This window comes from Symphalangus syndactylus, chromosome 8 (assembly GCF_028878055.3).
Source record: "Symphalangus syndactylus isolate Jambi chromosome 8, NHGRI_mSymSyn1-v2.1_pri, whole genome shotgun sequence".
NCBI classification, from domain to species: domain Eukaryota; kingdom Metazoa; phylum Chordata; class Mammalia; order Primates; family Hylobatidae; genus Symphalangus; species Symphalangus syndactylus.
This window is the reverse complement of record NC_072430.2, coordinates 47,299,495-47,315,107: the sequence shown is the minus strand read 5'-3', so window position 1 is coordinate 47,315,107 and position 15,613 is coordinate 47,299,495. Positions and strand designations below refer to the sequence as shown.

At 53.0% G+C, this 15,613-nt stretch overlaps 1 protein-coding gene across 4 annotated transcripts in view; it reads left to right on the top strand.

Moving 5' to 3' along the window:
- The window catches only part of SUSD6 (sushi domain containing 6), a 111,535-nt gene that overhangs the window by 90,919 nt on the left and 5,003 nt on the right, over positions 1-15,613 (top strand). For all 4 annotated transcript variants that reach the window (XM_055289001.2, XM_055289002.2, XM_063644390.1 and 1 more), the window contains exons 3-5: positions 8,858-9,055; positions 10,063-10,201; positions 14,132-14,559. In XM_055289001.2, the coding sequence (XP_055144976.1) occupies positions 8,858-9,055; positions 10,063-10,201; positions 14,132-14,559 (765 nt within the window). The remainder of the gene's footprint in view (positions 1-8,857; positions 9,056-10,062; positions 10,202-14,131; positions 14,560-15,613) is intronic.

Genomic DNA, 15,613 nt, shown 5'->3' with positions numbered 1-15,613 from the left:
GCTCCTCACTTCCCAGACGGTGGGTGGCCGGGCCGAGGCGCTCCTCACTTCCCAGACGGTGGGTGGCCAGGCAGAGGCGCTCCTCACTTCCCAGACGGGGCGGCCGGGCAGAGGCGCTCCTCACTTCCTCCCGGACGGGGCGGCCGGGCAGAGGCGCTCCTCACCTCCCAGACGGGACGGCCGGGCAGAGGCACTCCTCACTTCCCAGACGATGGGTGGCCGGGCAGAGGCGTTCCTCACTTCCCAGACGGGGCGGCCGGGCAGAGGCACTCCTCACTTCCCAGACGGGGCGGCCGGGCAGAGGCGCTCCTCACCTCCCAGACGGTGGGTGGCCGGGCAGAGGCGCTCCTCACTTCCCAGACGGTGGGCGGCCGGGCAGAGGCGCTCCTCACTTCCCAGACGGTGGGTGGCCGGGCCGAGGCGCTCCTCACTTCCCAGACGGTGGGTGGCCGGGCAGAGGCGCTCCTCACTTCCCAGACGGTGGGCGGCCGGGCAGAGGCGCTCCTGACTTCCCAGACGGTGGGTGGCCGGGCAGAGGCGCTCCTCACTTCCCAGACGGGGCGGCCGGGCAGAGGCGCTCCTCACTTCCCAGACGGTGGGTGGCCAGGCAGAGGCGCTCCTCACTTCCCAGACGATGGGTGGCCGGGCAGAGGCACTCCTCACTTCTTCCCGGACGGGGCGGCCGGGCAGAGGCGCTCCTCACTTCTTCCCGGATGGGGCGGCCAGGCAGAGGCGCTCCTCACTTCTTCCCGGACGGGGCGGCCGGGCAGAGGCGCTCCTCATTTCCCAGACGGGGCGGCCGGGCAGAGGCGCTCCTCACTTCTTCCCGGACGGGGCGGCCGGGCAGAGGCGCTCCTCATTTCCCAGACGGGGCGGCCAGGCAGAGGCGCTCCTCACTTCTTCCCGGATGGGGCGGCCGGGCAGAGGCGCTCCTTACTTCTTCCCGGATGGGGCGCCCGGGCAGAGGCGCTCCTCATTTCTTCCCGGACGGGGCGGCCGGGCAGAGGCGCTCCTCACTTCCCAGACGGGGCGGCCGGGCAGAGGCGCTCCTCACTTCTTCCCGGACGGGGGCGGCCGGGCAGAGGCGCTCCTCACTTCTTCCCGGACGGGGCGGCCGGGCAGAGGCGCTCCTCACCTCCCAGACGGTGGGTGGCCGGGCAGAGACGCTCCTCACTTCCCAGACGGTGGGTGGCCGGGCAGAGGCACTCCTCACTTCTTCCCGGATGGGGCGGCCGGGCAGAGGCGCTCCTCACTTCCCAGACGGGGCGGCCGGGCAGAGGCACTCCTCACTTCCCAGACGATGGGTGGCCGGGCAGAGGCGCTCCTCACTTCTTCCCGGATGGGGCGGCCGGGCAGAGGCGCTCCTGACTTCTTCCCGGATGGGGCGCCCGGGCAGAGGCGCTCCTCATTTCTTCCCGGACGGGGAGGCCGGGCAGAGGCGCTCCTCACTTCCCAGACGGGGCGGCCGGGCAGAGGCGCTCCTCACTTCTTCCCGGACGGGGGCGGCCGGGCAGAGGCGCTCCTCACTTCTTCCCGGACGGGGCGGCTGGGCAGAGGCGCTCCTCACTTCTTCCCGGACGGGGCAGCCGGGCAGAGGCGCTCCTCACTTCTTCCCGGACGGGGCGGCCGGGCAGAGGCGCTCCTCACCTCCCAGACGGTGGGTGGCCGGGCAGAGGCGCTCCTCACCTCCCAGACGGTGGGTGGCCGGGCAGAGGCGCTCCTCACTTCCCAGACGGTGGGCGGCCGGGCAGAGGCGCTCCTCACTTCCCAGACGGTGGGTGGCCGGGCCGAGGCGCTCCTCACTTCCCAGACGGTGGGTGGCCGGGCAGAGGCGCTCCTCACTTCCCAGACGGGGCGGCCGGGCAGAGGCGCTCCTGACTTCCCAGACGGTGGGTGGCCGGGCAGAGGCGCTCCTCACTTCCCAGACGGGGCGGCCGGGCAGAGGCGCTCCTCACTTCCCAGACGGTGGGTGGCCAGGCAGAGGCGCTCCTCACTTCCCAGACGATGGGTGGCCGGGCAGAGGCACTCCTCACTTCTTCCCGGATGGGGCGGCCAGGCAGAGGCGCTCCTCACTTCTTCCCGGACGGGGCGGCCGGGCAGAGGCGCTCCTCATTTCCCAGACGGGGCGGCCGGGCAGAGGCGCTCCTCACTTCTTCCCGGACGGGGCGGCCGGGCAGAGGCGCTCCTCATTTCCCAGACGGGGCGGCCAGGCAGAGGCGCTCCTCACTTCTTCCCGGATGGGGCGGCCGGGCAGAGGCGCTCCTTACTTCTTCCCGGATGGGGCGCCCGGGCAGAGGCGCTCCTCATTTCTTCCCGGACGGGGCGGCCGGGCAGAGGCGCTCCTCACTTCCCAGACGGGGCGGCCGGGCAGAGGCGCTCCTCACTTCTTCCCGGACGGGGGCGGCCGGGCAGAGGCGCTCCTCACTTCTTCCCGGACGGGGCGGCCGGGCAGAGGCGCTCCTCACCTCCCAGACGGTGGGTGGCCGGGCAGAGACGCTCCTCACTTCCCAGACGGTGGGTGGCCGGGCAGAGGCGCTCCTCACTTCCCAGACGGTGGGTGGCCGGGCAGAGGCGCTCCTCACTTCCCAGACGGTGGGTGGCCGGGCAGAGGCGCTCCTCACTTCCCAGACGGGGCGGCCGGGCAGAGGCGCTCCTCACTTCCCAGACGGTGGGTGGCCAGGAGGAGGCGCTCCTCACTTCCCAGACGATGGGTGGCCGGGCAGAGGCACTCCTCACTTCTTCCCGGATGGGGCGGCCGGGCAGAGGCGCTCCTCACTTCCCAGACGGGGCGGCCGGGCAGAGGCACTCCTCACTTCCCAGACGATGGGTGGCCGGGCAGAGGCGCTCCTCACTTCTTCCCGGATGGGGCGGCCGGGCAGAGGCGCTCCTGACTTCTTCCCGGATGGGGCGCCCGGGCAGAGGCGCTCCTCATTTCTTCCCGGACGGGGAGGCCGGGCAGAGGCGCTCCTCACTTCCCAGACGGGGCGGCCGGGCAGAGGCGCTCCTCACTTCTTCCCGGACGGGGGCGGCCGGGCAGAGGCGCTCCTCACTTCTTCCCGGACGGGGCGGCTGGGCAGAGGCGCTCCTCACTTCCCAGACGGTGGGTGGCCAGGAGGAGGCGCTCCTCACTTCCCAGACGATGGGTGGCCGGGCAGAGGCACTCCTCACTTCTTCCCGGATGGGGCGGCCGGGCAGAGGCGCTCCTCACTTCCCAGACGGGGCGGCCGGGCAGAGGCACTCCTCACTTCCCAGACGATGGGTGGCCGGGCAGAGGCGCTCCTCACTTCTTCCCGGATGGGGCGGCCGGGCAGAGGCGCTCCTGACTTCTTCCCGGATGGGGCGCCCGGGCAGAGGCGCTCCTCATTTCTTCCCGGACGGGGAGGCCGGGCAGAGGCGCTCCTCACTTCCCAGACGGGGCGGCCGGGCAGAGGCGCTCCTCACTTCTTCCCGGACGGGGGCGGCCGGGCAGAGGCGCTCCTCACTTCTTCCCGGACGGGGCGGCTGGGCAGAGGCGCTCCTCACTTCTTCCCGGACGGGGCAGCCGGGCAGAGGCGCTCCTCACTTCTTCCCGGACGGGGCGGCCGGGCAGAGGCGCTCCTCACCTCCCAGACGGTGGGTGGCCGGGCCGAGGCGCTCCTCACCTCCCAGACGGTGGGTGGCCGGGCAGAGGCGCTCCTCACTTCCCAGACGGTGGGTGGCCGGGCAGAGGCGCTCCTCACTTCCCAGACGGTGGGTGGCCGGGCAGAGGCGCTCCTCACTTCCCAGACGGGGCGGCCGGGCAGAGGCACTCCTCACTTCCCAGACGATGGGTGGCCGGGCAGAGGCGCTCCTCACTTCTTCCCGGATGGGGCGGCCGGGCAGAGGCGCTCCTGACTTCTTCCCGGATGGGGCGCCCGGGCAGAGGCGCTCCTCATTTCTTCCCGGACGGGGAGGCCGGGCAGAGGCGCTCCTCACTTCCCAGACGGGGCGGCCGGGCAGAGGCGCTCCTCACTTCTTCCCGGACGGGGGCGGCCGGGCAGAGGCGCTCCTCACTTCTTCCCGGACGGGGCGGCTGGGCAGAGGCGCTCCTCACTTCTTCCCGGACGGGGCAGCCGGGCAGAGGCGCTCCTCACTTCTTCCCGGACGGGGCGGCCGGGCAGAGGCGCTCCTCACCTCCCAGACGGTGGGTGGCCGGGCCGAGGCGCTCCTCACCTCCCAGACGGTGGGTGGCCGGGCAGAGGCGCTCCTCACTTCCCAGACGGTGGGTGGCCGGGCAGAGGCGCTCCTCACTTCCCAGACGGTGGGTGGCCGGGCAGTGGCGCTCCTCACTTCCCAGACGGGGCGGCCGGGCAGAGGCGCTCCTCACCTCCCAGACGGGGCGGCCGGGCAGAGGCGCTCCTCACCTCCCAGACGGGGCGGCCGGGCAGAGGTGCCCCTCACCTCCCAGACGGGGCGGCCGGGCAGAGGCGTTCCCCACCTTCCAGATGGGGCGGCGGCCGGGCAGGGGTTGCAATCCCAGCACCCTGGCAGGCCAAGGCAGGCGGCCGGGGGGTAGAGGCTGCCGCGAGGCCAGACCACGCCGCCGCACTCCAGCCCGGGCAACACCGAGCACTGGGTGAGCGAGACTCCGTCTGTAGTCCCAGTACCTCGGGAGGCTGAGGCGGGCAGAGCACTCGTCGTCAGGAGCCGGCGACCAGCGTGGCCAAGATGGCGAACGCGTGCCTGCATCCAAAGGAGAAAAGGCACGCAGCGATGGGGCAGTCCCAGGCAGTCCGTGGTGCGGGAAGTAGCAAGTCGAGTAGATCGCAGCCTGGGCCAGAGCGGGAAAGAGAGGGAAAGAGAGGGAAAGAGAGGGAAAGAGAGGGAAAGAGAGGGAAAGGGAGAGAGAGAGAGAGAGAGAGAGAGAGAGAGAGAGAGAGAGAGAGAGAGAAAGGGAGGAAGGGAGGAAGGGAGGGAGAAGAGAAAAGAAAGAAAAGAGGGCAGGAGGGAAGGAAGGCTGCTTATTTCTTTTCTATGACCTTCATAGATGGGCATAAAATAATTTTTGTACTGAGTTTATTTTGCCATACTGAAGCGGTGTTGTTGTCTGGTGTAATACCTGAGGTTCATTGTCCCACAGCCATGGAAAATTATGATGGTTTTGTACTGAGTTTATTTTGCCATACTGAAGCGGTGTTGTTGTCTGGTGTAATACCTGAGGTTCATTGTCCCACAGCCATGGAAAATTATGATGCAGACACACCAGAGTGAGGTTAAGAGTGGAAGTTTAATAGGCAAAAGAGAAGAGCTCTCTGCACAGAGAGGGGTCCCAGAGAAAATGGGTTGCAATTCTGCAGTTAAATGAAGAAGGTTTTATAGATGAGCTTGAGGAGACCATTTACATAGGGGACGAAAGATTGGTTGGACCAGGTGTGCTGCCATTTGCATAGTTGTGAAATAGCTGGCCGTCCCACCCTCATCTTTTATTATGCAAATGGGTTCTCTACCTGGTGGGCACCATGTTGCCTGGTCCTTACTGTACCGGTGGTGACAAAGAAAAGGGAACATGGAGCCTCCACACTGAACACACCTGGCTTCCAGGTAGCCCTTTTCTATTGGCACAGCTGCTGGCATTCACCTGTGCAAGCTTCCAGCTTGCTTATCTGTGCTGCTCGATTTTTCGGGCTGCTCTTTGTTAGAAAAGAAATGATTTTGAGGCTACTTTTCCTTAAAAGGGAACCCTTGCTGAGGACTCTTTTGCCCTCACTATCTGCCTAAATAATTTCTTTCTAGCTCCTCTATCAATACTAGGATTGCTATAATGTTGACATAATCTAAGGGGTTTCTCCTACCTCTAGTCCATCTTATATCAAATAAGTTTGCTTTTCTTATAATGCTACGCTTCTCAAGACCCTTCAGTGGCTCCCCCTTTTCTTTGACTATAAATATAAATATCTCCTTTTGCAAGGAAGGTCCTCTACAGGATGGTTTCATCACTCTTCATGTTATTTTTTTGGACTTTTTAAAAATTATTCAACCCAGCCAAACTGGGCTGATTGCTGTTCTCTGAACTTAACCTACATTTTCCCACTTCAGTGCATTTACTTCAAGCTATCACCTCTCTTCCTGATGAAGTGAAGTCCCATATGAAGTGCTACTTCCTCGGAGATCCTTTCCTAGGCTCCCCTGTTCCTGCTTTGAACTTCCTCTCTTGTGGCACAAATCACATTATTTGACATATGTTAGAATAAATTCGTATATAGAGTATCTTTGGAAGAATATGGTAGAAACTGGTGCAGTGCCTTTGGAAAGAGGAACCGGGTGACTAGGGGACACTGTGCACCCTTTTTGAATGTTATACCTTGTATATTTCCCGTGAGTCTGTTTGTTTTGTTTTGTTTTGTTTTGTTTTTTTGTGAAAGTATTTTAAATAACAAAAACCTAATCCCTAAAACATTACAAGAAAATACTGGAGCGTATGCTTATAACCTCAGAGTAGAGAAAGTGTCCTTAAACCAGAAGCCATAAAGAGAATGATTTTTAAAATATATGTGTGCACTTAATGATCATATCCCTATTTGGCAAGAAGGACCTGAAGTGCTTATATTTTTATCCTTTTTCGGAGCATAGCACAGTGATCCCCTACTCAGAATCAATAAGTATTAGTTGAATTGAAATTAAACTGAATTGCAAGTCACTTCTTTGCAGTCCTCACTTTTTTTTTTTTTTTGACTTATTGTGAGTGCTAGGTGACCTCCAGGGTCCCACTCAAAGATTCTGTGGAGATGTGGGTTTTATGGAAAGAGATACCCAGCAAAGCAGGAGTGGCTTTAGAATCAGCAGCTCTTCCCCTGAGACTATCCTTCCCAGCACATTGGACTTGTGCGTGGGTCCTGCCTACTTTCAGGAGCTGCCCTGGGGTGCTCAGCATTAATTATGCTGCAGAAATGAACCAATTAGACACAGTCCAAGGAGAACCAGGGAGTAAGTCAGAGAGATGTGTGGCAGGCCTGCTGCCCTGAACAACAGAGGGAAAGTGTAAAGGCTAAAGCAGTTTGTGGAGGTTTCTTTGGAAATCTATCTGGCCAGCGCTCTGAACTACTTGGCCAAAGTTAAAGAGCACCAGAAGGGAGTGTTTGTGTTTTTCTTCCTCCTGTTCAAGACCCTGGTGGTGGAGGAGAATAGGGACAAGTTGGATCCTTAGAGGGGACTGGGAGGAGCTTACTGGAGTTCATCTCCTAGTTTCAGAGAAGCTGCCAGACTTCTCTGGATCCCTGTGGCACCTACCCAGCTTTGTTTTGTTAATAGCTTTTTAAAAATGGCATCTTTTCTTTTAGTGGCATCACCTAAAAAAAGAAAAGAAAAAGTATCTTTTCTCCCCATCTCAAGTGATAAGCAAGTTGAGGGTAGGGAGCCATCATCTCCTTTTCATTTGGTGTCCACTCCCCAACCTGGCTGGCAGTCAGCTTGCTTAACAGCCATTTGTAGATTGGAAAGAAGTGGCATGGGTGAGAGAGGCTGTGAGGGCACAGCTGCAGGGTGGTGTGGTCTGCCCATCTTGTGGATGAGAAACTGCCTTATCTTGGACAGTCAGGCACTGCGGTGTGACTCCCAGTCACTCCAGGCCTGTTAGAGGAAATGAGAAAAAGAAAACGACCGTTCTTATTCTCATACAGATGTTGTTGTGATATTCAGGATAGGGGCAGGTTATTTGTCAGCAAAATTGAATTTCCTTTGGAAAACTTTTGGTCTTTATTGCATTCATGGTTGTCTGGCCATTCTACCTCAGCCCAACATTCCAAACAGTGATTCTTTAGTGCCCCCACTTTTACTGTTTTGCCTGGTAATACCCAGCAGTCCACCACCTGGGGGCTTCAGTTTTGCAGTGTCTGTCCAGAGTGGAATCAGAGGCTGTCCTTTTCCTCCTCAGGTCCACTCAGACCTTCCAGATCCTCTGACTTACCATTACTGCAACTTATCAGGCTTCCCACCATACCTAGGCACTGCCTGCCATCTCCCTAACTGACCAGTTTCAAGAGGGCAAAGGGGAGGTAACCTTGACACCCATACCCCTTAAAGGCCATGCAGCTCATGGGGTAGAAGCAATGTCTGCTGGTGGAAAGAGCAGAGGTTTAGAATCAGAAGATTTGACTGTGACCCCAAGCCTGCCATTTACCTTGCTGTAAGCTTGGCTAAAAGTCACTTAACTTTTATGGCCCTCAGTGTCTTCATCTTCAAAGGAGAGTAATGATAGCTGTCTCACAGAGTTGTCAGGACAAATAAGGCAGGAGGTGCTTTTGAAACTAGGCAGTTCTGTATATCAGTGGAAAATGTGGATTTATTATGGGATAGAGACAGGTGGTGCCATTGACTACTATAGTCAGAGAATGGAAGATGCACAAGGGGTTTGGGTAGCCTCCCAGGGGATCTATCAGAAATCCCCTCTCAGGCCAAGCATGCATGTTTTTATTATACTATGGAGTCTTTTCTGACATTGATAGTGGAAACAAGGCCAACATTTTACCTCCTTTCACTCTGATTTATTGTGTGTGTTACAGGCTTTATTACATAATCCAGGCTTTATTAAAACTGTTATGTCTAGATCTCTATAGGTTCAAGACTTTAGAGTCTGCCGTTCATTTATGGATGGAATTCCCTTAAGGCATGGTAGGGAGGGAGGGGGAAATGTTGCAAGCAGCCACGTTTCCCCTGTTGCCAGTGTACTTCCCCTCTGTTAGTGGCAACCTGAGTTTCCAGGGTTTGGTTAACAACTCCTCCAAAGAAAGGGTTCTTTGCTCTTCCTGTGTTTCCTGTGGAGGCCTTCAGAGCTGCGTCACTGAGAGCAGACTCCTACTGGATACATCACCACTGTACCCCTGCTCTCTCCCTGTCTTTGCAGTGTGCCCCCTACCACCGGAGCCAGAGAATGGTGGCTACATCTGCCACCCCCGGCCCTGCAGAGACCCCCTGACAGCGGGCAGTGTCATCGAATACCTGTGTGCTGAAGGCTACATGTTGAAGGGCGATTACAAATACCTGACGTGTAAGAATGGCGAGTGGAAACCAGCCATGGAGATTAGCTGCCATCTCAATGAGGGTCAGTCTGGCAGATGAAAAAGGGATGCTGCTGGGGTTCTGCTTTCTGTTAACTCACAGGACGCAATGCATGCTTCCTCCAGAGCACTCTTTGCTGTGGTGCAGCCCAGCCCAGTTGATGCTGTGCAGCCTCCCTTGCTTGGGTCTTCATATCTTTGTGAAAGATACTTGAGGTTGCTGATGCATGTCCTATTGCATTTCACTGAGCCATCTGCCCTGCTCTGTAAAGCCCCTTTGATGTTCAAGATCTGTTGTTTACCTGGCCAAGTGTTGGTGACCCTTGACCATGTTCTGCTCTCACAGTGAGCACAATGCTAATACCTTCTGTAGTGTCTCTTCCATTTCATTTTTCCTTGAATGGAGCTACAGACCAGCTGGACAAAAGACCTCCCACCCTTCCTGCTTCCTCCTGCCTTGCATGACAGGAAAATCCAGCTACTTGTAGGAAAGTGTGTCATATAATCATCTTTGTGCTTCCCACTCAGGCTTCAAGACCAGAGCATGTTTAACCCATGACACCCCAGAAATGGGTGGGAACCAACCTGAGAGTTACAGTTAAAGCTGTGGATCTTAAGACAAGGTTTTATTACAGCCCAGTTTCTGTAAATTAATCCTGCCACTTGGGGAGAACATAGGTAGAACTTAAGATGGTGGAATGACGTGCCCAGTTAAATGGTCGATGTTTACAAACCTGCTTTTGAGGATGGGATCAGAGTGGTTTATAAAGGTAAAATCTCTAGGGTTAAGTGAGTTTATGTGTCAGATGGACCTCAAAGATTGGAAGTGAAGGGAATTTTTTGTTCAGGAAACAGGGTAGGGAAATGGTCCTTTTCCAGAAGAACTGTGTATACTTAGGTCATTCTAAGCTGTTATTCCTGAAATGACCCTGACTGTAGGATGTCTGTATTGCACCATTCAGGAGGCATTTGACAAGATCAGCTGTGGGGCCCGTCAGCTGTTTTGTGTATTTGGGTACAAAACCCTTCTGATGATGGCTTGTTTTTATAGATAAAGACACCCACACATCACTTGGGGTCCCCACGCTGTCTATAGTGGCTTCTACTGCCAGCTCCGTGGCGCTTATTCTCCTCCTGGTGGTGCTGTTTGTGCTGCTGCAGCCAAAGCTGAAGTCTTTCCATCATAGCAGGTGAGCCCAGTGGCAGAGCTGACGTGAGACAGGCAGGTGCAAGTGTTACTGTGGGGGCCAGTCTTTGGTAGAGGGTTGCTGGTAGCCTGCCAATCTCTGTGGGTCTGTGTGTGTCTAGGGAGTGGGGAGGGCCCTGCCATGTGTTAAACTCCTAGATGTGCCTAGCATTGTGCTTATTGCTTTGCATACATTATCTTAATCCTCATAGGAACATTGCAGATGAGGAAACTGAGGCTCAGAGAGGTTATTCACTCAGGATTATACCTCTAGATGACAGCAGAGCTCAGAACTGAGGCTGGGCGCGGTGGCACACGCCTGTAATCTCAGCACTTAGGGAGACTGACGTGGGCGGATCACCTGAGGTCAGGAGTTTGAGACCAGCTTGTCCAACATGGTGAAACCCTGTCTCTTACTAAAAATACAAAACAATTAGCCGAGTGTGGTGGCGCACGCCTGTAGTCCCAGCTACCCTGGAGGCCGAGGCAGGAGAATTGCTTGAACCCATGAGGCAGAGGTTGCAGTGAGCCAAGATTGCACCACTGCACTCCAGCCTGGGAGACAGAGTAAGACTGTCCCATTAAAAAAACAAAAAACTGAAATCTGTTCAATTCCAAAGCCATGTCATTTCCCCTACACCAGTGGTTCTCAAAGCGTGGTTCCAGCAGCGTCAGGATCATGGAACTTGTTGGGATCAACCGAATGAGAAGCTCTAGGGGTGAGGCCCAGTGATACTGTTTAACAAGCTGTCCAGGTGATTTTGATGAACACTTAAGTTTGTGAGCCACTATCCTGTACTCCTGGTTCCCAGTCCTGGCTGCAATATAGAGGCACCTGGGAGAGTTTAAAAACAAATATAAACACTTGGGCCTCCATTCCCATTCTGATTTATTTGGTTTGGAATGGAACCCTGGCATTCGCTTTTTATAAAAAGCTTCTCAGTTTTTCTGTGCAGCTAGGATTTAGAACCACTGCACCACACTGAGGAGAAACAAAGGAAGTGGATTTTCTTGCCTGCCTTTTATCAGTTTCCTGTTCCAGTCTACTGCTTTAGCCACAAATTGTCTAGGGGTGAGGAGCATGAAGGGCAGGGCTGATGGTGCTAGCCCTGAGTGGATTCCTGATGATGGACTTTTCTTCCAGGCCATTGTGGCTTCTGCAGTTGCTTGGCCATTCCTGGCAGTTCTCATTCCCTCTTGAAGAGTAACATTTTTTATATATCCTCACAGTCCTTCATCAGTCACTGTTACAAACATAAAGGGCCAAAGTAAACTGCATTCAGTAAAATGTTGCAAATTTGGATTTACAGACAAGGACCAGGCTAGATTTAATCTCTGTGTACTATGTGTGATTTTCTTTATTTTGTTTTTGGGAAGAGGCTAGCAGTTATTTTTAAAGGCTATTAATTAATAGGATGAAGAGGATTTGAAGGGGATTGTTTACTTGAAATAATCAGCTATTTCCACCTAAAGTCAAACTGATCAGTTCTGCATCTCATCTAAATTAGGGAGTTTTTCCCCCCTATAGTTTACTTGTAAGTTTGTTAAAAGTAACTGGCTAGTTTTGCTTGATTTGAGTATAGGGGAGATTAGTTTTCATTGTAGACCTCATTTAAATTTTGTGCTATGTACATGTATTACTTTTTAAGCCAAACACTATTTTGAGTAATAAAAGTCAAGCACATGCCAGTTTACACACTGCTTTCTTTTTTTTCTTTTTCTGAGACAGGGTCTCACTCATGTTGCCCAGGCTGGATTGCAGTGGCGTGATCACAGCCTACTGCAGCCTCAACTTCCCTGGGCTCAAGTGATCCTCCCACCTCAGCCTCGCTAGTAGCTGTGACCACAGGCATGTGCCACCATACCCAGCTAATTTTTTTGTATTTTTGTAGATCGGGTTTCGCCATGTTGCCAGGCTGGTCTTGAATCCTGGTCTCAAGCAATCTGCCCACCTCAGCCTCTTAAAGTGCTCCCATCAAACTTTCCCTTTCTTCCAAAAACCTCTGCCACTTCTCTCCTCTCAGAGTGTATGTAGCACAGATTTTACTGCCAAGAGCAGGTGAGGAAATTGAGAACTACTAACAACAATCCAGCAACAATAATATGGTCCAGCAGCAGACCATCTATATTTCTTGAATTGATGAGCTGAAAGGACACAGCATCACCTAGGACTGGCCTGAATCCAATGCTGAGGAAACTATTAGACAAGTCCAGATTGTGGGACATTCTTTGAGATAGCTGGCCTGGACTCTTAAAAAAAAAAAAAAAAAAAAAAAAGCCAATGTCATGAAGGAAAAACTAGAGTGGACTGTTTAACAGATTAAATGAGATGAAAGAGACAGGACAATTAAATGCAATACATGATACTTAATTGGGTCCTGGATGAAAACAAAGACTGCAGCTGAAGTGGATATATTTTTGGATAGTTAGGAAAATTTGTGTTATTGTATTACATCAATGTTAAATTTCTGGGATCTGATAATGTAGTTGTATCAGAAAGGATACTCTTAGGAAGTATATGTTAAATAACGTCTTCACCTTACTTTTAGATGGTTCAGGGAAAAAAAAGCCATGTTTATGTGTATAACAAAAGTTATCCCCAAAAAAGGTATCTGCATGAATAAGCCTCACACATATGAGGTTGAGTAAAAGAAGCCAGAAACAGATATATACTCTCACAAATTTCCTTTGTTATCCCATTCAAGTAAAGATTAAAAATATGCAACACTGGGCACGGTGGCTCACACCTGTAATCCTTTGGGAGGAGGAGGTGAGAGGATTGCCTGAGCCCAGGAGTTCAAGACCAGCCTGGGCAACATGGAGAAACTCCGTCTCTGCAAAAACTTGGCCAGGCGTGGTGGTGCATGCCTTAGTCCCAGCTACTTGGGAGGCTGAGGTGGGAGGATCACCTGAGCCCAGGATGTTGAGGCTGCAGTAGGTTGTGATCACGCCACTGCACTCCAGCCTGGGCAACAGAGTAAGACCCTTTCTCAGAACAAAAACAATTTTTTTAATTTAAAAAAAATATATGCAAAACTAAACCATAGTGTTGAAGGATTCATGTTTAGGTAGTAGAACTGTTAAAATAAAAAGCAAAGAAATGATTTTCATGAAAGTCTGGATAGTGGTTACTTTTTGTGGTGAGGCAATGGGAGTGATTTTGGGACAGGTGCAAAGGGTCTAGGGTCTGGGCAGTGTTCTTTTTCTTGACCTATGTAGGAATTTTATACCAGTGTTACTTTTGGAGTAAATCAGCTAGCTGTACATAGATTTTTCTTGTGTTCTTTTTTCTGTATTTGTGTTCTAATTTTTTAAAAAGTTCACAAATTAAAAAAAAAGCAGTATGGCTGGGTCAGAACAAAATTATTGTGATTTCTGGTCCAGTATCCCACTTTAAGGCCATAGTGCTTCCCTGTTTTTTAACAGCTTTATTGAGATATATTCCACATACCATACAATGTACCTATTTAATGTGTACAGTGAAGTGGTTTTTAGTATATTCACAGATATATGCCACCATCATTCTCTCACTTTCTTATTTTAGCTGTGCTGAATGAATGCCTTTATTTCTGGGTCTGTAGGCTCCTAGGTTTTCCACAGGGTAAAAGGGCCAGGTGCCTGTGTACCCAGAGGTTAAGAACACAGTTTTTGGAGGCTGATGGAACCAGATTCAAATCCTAGCTCCATCCTTCACAAGCTGGGTGATTGCGGGCAAGTTAATTAACTTCTCCGAGCCTCATTTGCATTCTTGGTGAATCCCTACCTGAAAGGGCTCAGGTGAGAATCCAGCGTGATAAGGTGTTTAAAATTCTTAGTGCTTTGCCTGGCACATAGTAAGTGCTCAAAAATGTTGGCTGCTGCTATTATTATTATCGTGCTTGTTTATCTGTGTGTTTATTCTAATTCATCCTTTGTCTTTTCCTCTCCACTCCAGGCGTGACCAGGGGGTATCTGGGGACCAGGTCTCCATCATGGTGGATGGAGTCCAGGTTGCACTGCCATCATACGAGGAGGCTGTATATGGCAGTTCTGGTCACTGTGTGCCACCCGCTGACCCCAGAGTACAGATTGTGCTGTCAGAAGGGTCTGGGCCCAGTGGGAGGAGTGTGCCAAGGGAGCAACAGCTGCCGGACCAGGGGGCCTGCTCCTCTGCAAGTGGAGAGGATGAGGCCCCAGGCCAGTCTGGACTATGTGAAGCCCGGGGCTCTCGGGGCTCAGAGACTGTGATGGTGCATCAGGCAACCACCTCTTCCTGGGTGGCCGGCTCAGGGAACCGCCAACTGGCACACAAAGAAACCGCAGATTCAGAGAACAGTGACATACAAAGCCTTTTATCCCTCACGTCAGAGGAGTACACAGATGGTGAGTGGTCCGAGCTGAACATGAATTATTAGCTGCTTAGGGTCCTTGCTTGGAGTGAGGAAGGACTGTGAGCCTCTCTAAATAATTGGTATATTTTTAGCAAAAAAAAAGATAGTACCTGGGGTATTTGCCTACAAAATAGAATTTCACCCTCAGAGTACTGAGTAGGGCTTTGGGCTCTCTGTAGTGAGACTTTTCACTGTTGCCTGTGAATTCTGATCATTTGGAGTCTCTGAGGCCATTCATGGTCACAGAGCCTTGCTAAATCAAAAGATAGACGGCTTGTTGCAGTTGGGGGTGGGGTCTGTCCTCTTGTTATAAATGTTATGTTCCTGAAAGGTCAGGAATGACAAGGAGGCATAGGTTATTTTACAGAAAAATGAGAGCCTGTCCAGAGCAGACAGCTGCTGCTTTCTAAGCAGGAGTGTTCCGGGTACTATGCTAGTTTGTTTTCTTGCACTATCTCAGTTAAACATCACAATGATCCTAAGACATAGGTATTTATTGACATCCCCATTTTACAGCTCAGGAAACTAAGGCTCAAAGAAGGTAAGTCACTTGGCCCACTGGTAAATAGCTGAGCTGGGATTTGAAGCCAGATGCTGCCTTCCAGGTGGCTCTAGCGCCCTTGTGGCAAACAATCATAGAATGAAATTACTGCCTCCTGATGTTTCTGCCTTTGCCAGAGCCCAGTTTACCTTGGGCTTGAGTCTGTCACTTTGAAAGCTGTCTTTAAGGTAAATCCCAGTGTGGTTCAGGATGAGACTAACCCTAGATGCCACTTTCTATAGTGAAGACTTGTACACTCAGAAAGCCTCCCTAAAAGAGCTTTAGAGGAAACTTTATGCTTCCTGGGTATCCTGGGCATAGTAAATGTCTAAGGTTTCGAATATCTGAAAGCAAAGAAGTTGGAAATTATTGAAAGCAGATCATGGTTATGGAGCTTCCTGGTTATCAACATCTTGCCTTCGTTTTTCTTGGTTGGCCATTAAAACAGTTGACCCAGGTTTGAATCTGGAAGCCAGTAACGCCACAGTCAGCCAGCCACACATAT